Genomic DNA, 8,685 nt, shown 5'->3' with positions numbered 1-8,685 from the left:
TATGCGAGGCACCACTGTATTTGCAACTCAGTAAATTTATTTTTAGTTTTGACATTGTTTGGAATGACAAATCCTTTGCTATACGTAATTGCTTGCATGCAAGTACCGTATCCTGAGAAGCTAAAACAGTGGGTTTAGGAAACTTCTAATTAGTGTAAATTAAATGTTTCCAGCACCTAATCCAGTTTACACCAAGTACAAAGTTATGCAACAGAATTTTTCCCAGTAACTGTTTTCCAAAGTACTTTGAAATTTGTGAATTGCTGTGTGTATATGGTGTTAACACCAGTCACTCACTTTTTGGCAGCTTTCAATGAATTCATCTATGGTAACCACACCATCTTTATTTTTGTCCATTTTCTGCAAATAAGAATTTTTTTCATTAAATGATGTCAACTACATGTTAATATTACCATTTTATTTAATCTTTTAAGCAAAATATATATGGGAACCTTATAACAGCTTTAAAAAGTGGCCTTTTAGAATGATAACACTGTTGCCAAACTCCTTTGGGTTCATTACTTCTAAGCTTTTTAACAATTTACATTTTATTACCAAATCAAAGATTTAGATTTCGTTTATTTGTCAGTGAAAACATCCAGCTGCATACAAGCCCACCAGTGAACGGAACTGCTGCTTAGTCAGTTGAGTGCACATGATATAACGTGAACACAAACTTCCTAACCATCATAATGGAAAGCAATCTGATGGACATTGACCTACCTGGAAAAATGTTTCCACATGTTGCCTTGGGGCATCCTCTTTGAGAACAGGATATGTGCATTTCCCCATCATATCATATATAGCTTTCATAATATCCAGCATTTCCTAATGGAGAAAAAACATGTTAATGTGAGCAGAAAAAATATGCAACTAATGAAAACTGCATTTATAAGATGGGAATCTTGTGAAGTCAGAGCTGGAAGTGTTTCATATTGTATAAACCAGGGAAAGGGAGGGGTGAGTGCTATGACCCCCCCAGTCCCACCTAGCATGTGATGATCACTTGCAGTAGGAGTTTTCCTCAAAGGTGATGCCTTCCCCATCCTTGTTACAGAGGCTTATTTTGATATAATTAAGTTATAATTATGACAACATGTAAGCCTCCAGATGGTGGACTGCAGCTTCCATCATCTACCACTGTGGGCTATGCTGATTAAGGCCGGTTAGGGTTGTAGTCCAGTAACATCTGGCCTCAAGTTGCCCACACCTGGATTATGCAGCCATCTAGCAAGTCAAGCTTCTTCAATTAGCCACATGCATTTTCCCTACTACCTGGGTGCCTAATGAATTAGAACAGATTTTCATGTAGAAACCTACTAGTGTCAAATATTTTTAGGTCTACAAAAACACCTTTCTTATTTTATAAAACATTTCCCTTATTGTCACCTGGATATCTTTCAAAACCATTGAGAGACAAGGTGAACAGACAAAATTTAGTAAGGGGGGGAGAGAGAGAGCAAGGAGAAACAACCATGCTTCTATGTAAAAAATCTGAATAGCAAACCTCACAGGGTGTTCAATTAATTGTGCTTGAAATGATTAGCACTTCTAAGGTCCTTTAAAGGCCTTTTTCATGGGACGGAAAACACAGTAAGACATGTTCAATTACATGAAGATAAGAAAAGTGATTAAAATTCTGTTTCTGCAAATCAAGGTCATTTGAATGGTAAGTGTCATTTTCTCTGCCTATCATCCTGTATTTCCTGGAGGGTTTCCTGGGAGAAGGGCTATGTTGCTCAAATAAACAGTACAAGAAAGAAGAAAGTGTGTTTTCTTTTCAAATTGGGAGGCTGGAAGATCCATGTTCCTAAATCATAACACAGGACTATTGCAACTACAGTTTTACCATTTGAATATGTTGTTGGAAGAAGCTGAGTCTGTGTCTTTGCCCTTGCATTTGAAAGACAGAAAGGCTGGGAAAACACAATTGTGAGTTGTGAGAGGCAACATATAAAGGCAGATGCATGGAGTCACCGTATTGCAGCTATGGCAATGAAACAGAATGACATTGGAGAAGTATGCCACAGCATCCTTTTCTATTATGTCCAGTGGACCAAATACAAAGGATCCTGACATGCATTTTTGTTTGTCTAAGGCTTGTCCCAGGCAGCTGCATATGACAGACTAACCAGCTCTGGTTTTGATCTACTTAGTTTTTACTAAAATAAATCGAGGGTAAGTTTCAAGTATGCATTTAATGGCAAGCGCTTTAAAGATACAGAAAAAGAAACAACATCTTACCTCTTTAGTTACATAGCCATCCTTATTTATGTCATACAAATTAAAAGCCCAGTTAAGTTTTTCCTGCACTGTTCCTCTGAGCAAAATAGAAAGGCCCATAACAAAATCCTGAAAGAAAAAATGTATGATTTAATTTTCTGAAAACTGCATGAGAATACTATGTAAGAATGTAATGAACTATAAGTCTTCCATGTTAAACCCTAGTCTTTAAAACACAATGGCAGCTTTTCTTTCTCCCCTTGCAAGGAAGAACTAAAATACAAAGGGAGATGATCCACACACAAGCATTCATACCTAAACACACACTTAAATTTGTTGACATCAATATGGTTTCAGTAGGATCTGTAAGTAGTTGCTACTAGCGTGATCATGTTTTATTGAAAAAAACTAAATTATATTTACTTAAATAACTGGAAGTTATAAAGGGGTCAACTTTGGTTGGACCATGCCCAAACTATCAACACGTACAACTCAGCTCCATGGGCCACTGACACCAGTAGGATTATTCCAGCACTAATGGATAAAGGATGATAGCAATTCCAATCTTATACAAAAAATGCTAAAGCAGCCAAGCGGTGAATTCCACCCTCTCAGCCAGACAATTCATGAATAATTATTTTTATTACACATTGTTGAAAAAGACAAAACAAATAGTGGAAGCTGAAGGCCACAAGGGATTATTTTCCTTAAAACAGCAACTCAGGATACAAGAGGACATATATCTTATTTTGTATACAGAGGATGTCATTTTTTTCTTCCGTTGTTGCCTTAGCTAATGATAATAAACTGAATAAATTTAGTAATACAATTTTTCATCCCAAGAGAGACAACAGTGACAGTGAGTTACAGACAATTTATACTTCATCTCTTACAACAAACAGAAGTCAAATACAGAGACCAGTTGAAAGAGGTCACCACCTCTTTCACAGAGTTTTAATATTTTCATAGGATGCCCTTTTTATCCTACCATCCTACTAGGCACTTTTGGTGAACACACAAGAGACAGCTTCAGCACCATATTTAGGAATGTCTTTCTGGGAAGACTAGATTGGTCCCCTCATCTTTTCCTTCCATCAGAAGGCAAGTACCTTTTATTCAGGGGAGCTTTTTTGGTGGTAAGATAGGAGGCTTAGAGTGGTGGTTGCTCTACATGTTCATATTGCTTTCAATTACCTTTTAATACAATATTTTTAAAAATGTGTGTCAAGACAACTTTTTAGTTTCTATTTCAATAGGAAGTGGACGTGGTGGCGCTGAAGCCTCTGTGCTGCAAGGTCAAAATGGTAGTGGTGTTCAGTACCTGGCCATGTGATCACGGAAACTGTCTTCGGACAAACACTGGCTCTATGGCTTGGAAACGGGGATGAGCACCGCCCCCTAGAGTTGGACACGACTGGACTAAATGTCAAGGGAAACCTTTACCTATTTCAGTGGGAACTTACTTTTTAAAATACATTTTATTAGTTTTTCACTTATCAAACATTGTGTTACATGATTTGCTTACAATTATTTGTTTTTTTGCATCTGTGTCTTCCCAGTTGTCCCCCCAAATTCCAGACATCTTTCAAACATTCAAACCATTCATGTATGTATTTTAGTATATAATATTGGCTACTATCATAATATTACTTTCATAATGTACAATATTCTCAAGATTTTCTAATAGCATATTTAATTTAACTGATGTAAGCCGCCCCGAGTAGACATTGTCTAGAGGGGCGGGGTAATAATCGAATAAATAAATAAATAAAATAAATAAATAAAAGTAAATCCAGATCCATGCCCCAACCTTATATCTAGTTTAATTTACCTAAAAAGAAAACCCACCATATTACGTCTTTACCCCGATTAGTGCTCCCTTATTTCAATTTAATTCTCCTTTTTAATATAAAGGATATGCTCCTTTACAATTCCCGAAGTTAGATATATACATGCTTTCCAACATTAAGGGCCTTCTTCCTATTTTCCCTTTTTCATCTTTCTAAGTAATTCCCTCACATTTCTCTTTTTTCACTTTTTGTTTCTGTCTCTCTAAGTATTCTGCCATCTTTTGTGCCCTCTGAAACCATTTTGTGCATCTGATTTATCTCCAGTAGATCTTTATGCACTTGGTCTATCTTCAATAGATCTTCCGGTTTTTTAAAAAATTAATTCTACTGATTTTCTCCCCTTGTCTTCCCTTAATACTCTCCTCAGATACAAGGTTAAAGTTGTTTCTCTTAGGTTTTCCCCATTAATTTCCTCCAGCTCCTCTTTTGATTGGCATGCATCATCCGGTACACTCTCATTTCCTTTTTTGTTATTCCCTGTCTCTTGTTGACTATAATTCTTCTTCAGCTGTTCCTTGAATAATTTTGCCTCTTGGTAGTGGGATGTCCTATTTCTAGGATTGTTTGAAGGGTAGATTTTGTTTCATCCCAAAATTGTCTTTGTTGTGCCATTATGTTCCAGCCGACCAAGAACTTAAGCCAAGATTCAAAACCCCCAAGTATCACAGTTCAGTTTGATGATTGTATCCATGGCCTGATTCATCCCTGGCAAATTGATGCCAGCCAAACAGATATTCCAAGTCTCCAGAGTCAATTCAAAGAATCCACTTTAGCCAAATAGACCTGAACCAAAATTTAAACCCCCAAAATACCAAGGCACAATTCAATGGTTGTATCTGTGGCCTGATGGCCTAATTCCCACAGGTTTACACCAGCTAGTCAAACACAAACACTTCCAGCTCCAGGGGCAGTTTCAGAGGATCTACTTTGGCCAAATAGGCCTGAACCGAGGTTCGAAACCTCCAGATTTCACAGTCCAATTCAGTGTTTGTACCCATGTCCTGGTAGTCTAGTTCCTGCAACTCTGCATCGGCCAAAACCGAAATTCCAAGTCCCTGGAAGTGGTTCCAAAAAGTTCATTTTGGTCCAATATACTGATTCCCAAAGTACAGTTAAGAAAAATCCACTTTAGGTTAATTTGTCTATGTAGTGGGAACTTACTATGAATTTGGGGAGAAAGTTGAGATAGAAATGAAATAAAAAACAACAGGTTGTCAGTTTAATATTGTGGCGATCTACCTTGTTGCCTCTGTTTATTTTGGCCCTCACCAGAGATCATGCCCTTTCCTTTCATGCTGCCACCAGGTATTTTCCTAAAACCAATTATGTTATACTTGTGTGCTGCCAACACTAAGGGTTATTGAACATAGGACAGAGGTTGAATTAACAAAGATTCTTTTATTGATAAGTAAATCATAAAGGTAAATCAAGTAGGAACTGTACCAGGTCTTAACATGGATTTGATTATGGATGCACTCACTTTTATTTCAAACTACTATGTACTTTTACTCAATATCTCTCTTATGGTACTTGTAACTTCATTCCAATATCATTTATCTCAATTCCCTCTCCTAACACTCTCAGCTCAAATCCCTAACACTCTTCTTCTTACTGCTAAAACCCTAACTCTCATTCCACATCTCCTCAAACTGTCTGTCTGTTTCACTCTCTGTCTCCCTGGCTCCGCCCCTCCTGCCCTATCCTTAGCTCCTCCCCCTTGAGCTTCTGTGATGGACAGGTGGGAATGACGTCACCTTTTGGCATTCCGCTACAAATATATATTTCCTTCTGTGACCATTCCACATTGTTTTAAATATACACTTATATCCCTTTTTTGGTGGACCATGCTGTCATTTCCTATATTCAGATTTCTTTTCATTAATTGTAAAGGTTGAGAAAGAAAAGATTTATGGACAATTAAAGAGTTTCCAAAGGGCTCAGGACTAGAGATGGGGGTATTCGTATATGAATATGAATACCCCCATCTCTACTCAGGACACATTTAAGACCATTTCTTAGCATTATTATTATAATACAACAATGTATTAAAGTACTCCATTCAACAACAAAATCACTGTCTTCTGCTCTAGGTTGACACACTAATAAGGCTGTGTTTCAAAATACCCCCATTGGTAGATTCAATACATTCAACTAATACATTCAGTTTCCTCCATGAATCTGTCATTTTAGATCCACGATGCTTTCTGAAATCTCTTCTTATCTTCTACATGACACAAGTTAAATGTAGTGAAATATACTTCAAGTTTCAAGGGAAAAAATGACAAAAAACAATCCATTCCCTTAGATTTTGCTCCAGACATGAGGAAAAAAAAAAAGAACAGAACCCAGCAAATTGACATCAGAAAGATTAAGGGGATATATTCGGAAGCTCTGATGCCAATATTTTTTCTCTGGTCTGTTTCCTCCACTCTGCAATCAGAAAGAAACAGGTATAGTGTGCCAACAGGACAGATGAAAACCTCCATCTTTGTGCTGGTCAGCAACAGTTCAAGGTTTCCCAAAGCTGTTTCAGCAGGGCTTCAGTTACAAACTCCCAGGAATAGAGCAGGGAATTTACCCAGGATCAAACAGGTCTTCTGGCATGAACCAAACAGTATACTCCACAGAAATTGATTCCAAATAAACAAAAGTGTATAAGCAAAAAAATAAACAAAAGGAAACTAGTCAGATGGCACACCAATAGTGCTTAAACTGTTTTTGCCAGGTTTAACTGATATTTAGTACAATATATCTGACATCTGAGGCAAAAAGTTGGATATATTCACAGAGCCCAGCAATACCAGAATAATATGTTTAGACAGAAACAAACATTGCAATCATGTCGGTGTGGCTGATTATATGTAGGAAAAAGAATTTTTAGTAATCAACAATCAACATATTGCCAACAAATTATTTAGAATTCCCAATGTAGCTATTAACTATCCTGATTTATTTAAACAGTAGCTTTTATGGCATTTACACAGTCATTAACTCTCTACCAAAAGACCAACTATGGTCCAAATCATATTGCCAGTTTACACTTGCACAAGAGGAATTGTATGTGTTTTGGTGACAAATAGCCATTCATTAATGAGGAGCTGGATGCATTTTGTGATGTGTATCGAGGACTATAACCAGCATGTTATATATGAGCAATAACTTGCTGCCAAGAGAAATGATTTTTCCTCATAGATGGGTAGACTGGCAACATTATTTTCACCAATATCCAGTATCATACTGAAGTGTACCTTTAGAAATGAATAAAATACAGTACTAGTAAATTTTTACTGAAGCAAGACATCATATGGAAGCAAATAATAAATAAAACATTATTAAATTATCATTGAATCATAGAATAATGAAATTCTAAGGGGCTTATAAGGCCATCAAGGCCAACCCCATGCTCAATGCAGGAATACAGATCAAAGTATATCTGCCAAGTGCTTGTTTAAATTTCTCTTGAATACGTCCAGTATTGGAGCACTCACAAGGTAATTGGTTCCATTGCTGAAGTGCTCTAACAGATAGGAGGTTTTTCCTGATATTCAACCAAAAGCTGGTTTCCTGTTACTTGAGCTCATTGTTGTGCATCCTGCACTCTGGAATGATTGAGAAGAGATCCTGTTCCTCCTCTGTATGACAGCCTTTTAAGTAGAGATGGGGGCATTTGTATACAAATACAAATATCCCCATGCAGCTGGAGTTAACGAGAGTCCGTCCACTGGGGCCGGAGTTTCTATTCATATGTCCACCACCGCAGGCCACCTCACTCATCCTTCCAATCCCTCCTGGAGCCCCACTGTCTTCCTGCTCGGCTAGCCACTCTAGGCAAGGGAAGGGAGGACTAGTCTCCCTGCACAGCTGCCAAGTGGCTAGCTGAGCAGGAAGACAGTGGGGCTCTGGGAGTGATCTGAAGGATGTGCGAGGCTGCCACCAGTGGGCATGTGAATGGACAGCTTGGCCCCAGAGGGCAGACCTTTATTAACTCCAGCTGTGCAGGGATATTCGTATCCGAATACGGATACCCCCATCTCTACTTCCAAGTATTTGAAAAGTGCTCTCTTATCTCCCTTCTGACTTCTTTTCCCAAGGCTAAACATGCCCAATTCTGTCAGCATTTCCTCATAAGGCTTGGTTTCCAGCTCCCTGATCATCCTTGTTGACCTCCTTTGAAATTGTTCCAATTTGTCAACATTCTTCTTGAAGTGTAGTGTCCAGAACTTGGTCTAAGCAGTGCTGAACAGAGGAGAACTGATACCTTGCAGGATTTGGCGACTATACTTCTGTAAATGCAGCCTAAAATAGAATTTGCCTTTTTTTGGTAGCCGCATCACATGGTTGGCCCATATTAAGCTTGTGATCTACCACAATTCCAAGATCCTTCTTGCTCGTAGTATTGCTGAACCAGGTATTCCCCCATCTTATAACTGTGTGTTTGGTTTCTTTTTCTGAGATGCAGTACTTTGCACTTATCCCTGTTTAATTTCATTTTGTTGTCTTCAGCCCAGTGCTCAAGCCAATCCAGGTCATTTAGATTTTTTGTTTCTCTCTTCCAGGGTATTAGCTATTCTGCCCAGTTTTGTTTCATCCACAAATTTGATTAGCATTCCCT

General features: G+C 38.0%; 1 protein-coding gene across 10 annotated transcripts in view; it reads right to left on the bottom strand.

The window, feature by feature from the left end:
• Window positions 1-8,685, bottom strand: part of KCNIP4 (potassium voltage-gated channel interacting protein 4) — a 522,091-nt gene that overhangs the window by 4,244 nt on the left and 509,162 nt on the right. For all 10 annotated transcript variants that reach the window (XM_073001089.2, XM_078394056.1, XM_020780441.3 and 7 more), the window contains 3 exons: window positions 2,245-2,352; window positions 724-828; window positions 298-360 (listed from right to left, as the gene is read on the bottom strand). In XM_073001089.2, the coding sequence (XP_072857190.1) occupies window positions 298-360; window positions 724-828; window positions 2,245-2,352 (276 nt within the window). The remainder of the gene's footprint in view (window positions 1-297; window positions 361-723; window positions 829-2,244; window positions 2,353-8,685) is intronic.

This window comes from Pogona vitticeps, chromosome 5 (assembly GCF_051106095.1).
Source record: "Pogona vitticeps strain Pit_001003342236 chromosome 5, PviZW2.1, whole genome shotgun sequence".
In the NCBI taxonomy this organism is placed as follows: Eukaryota; Metazoa; Chordata; class Lepidosauria; order Squamata; family Agamidae; genus Pogona; species Pogona vitticeps.
This window is presented reverse-complemented; position numbering and strand designations above follow the sequence as displayed.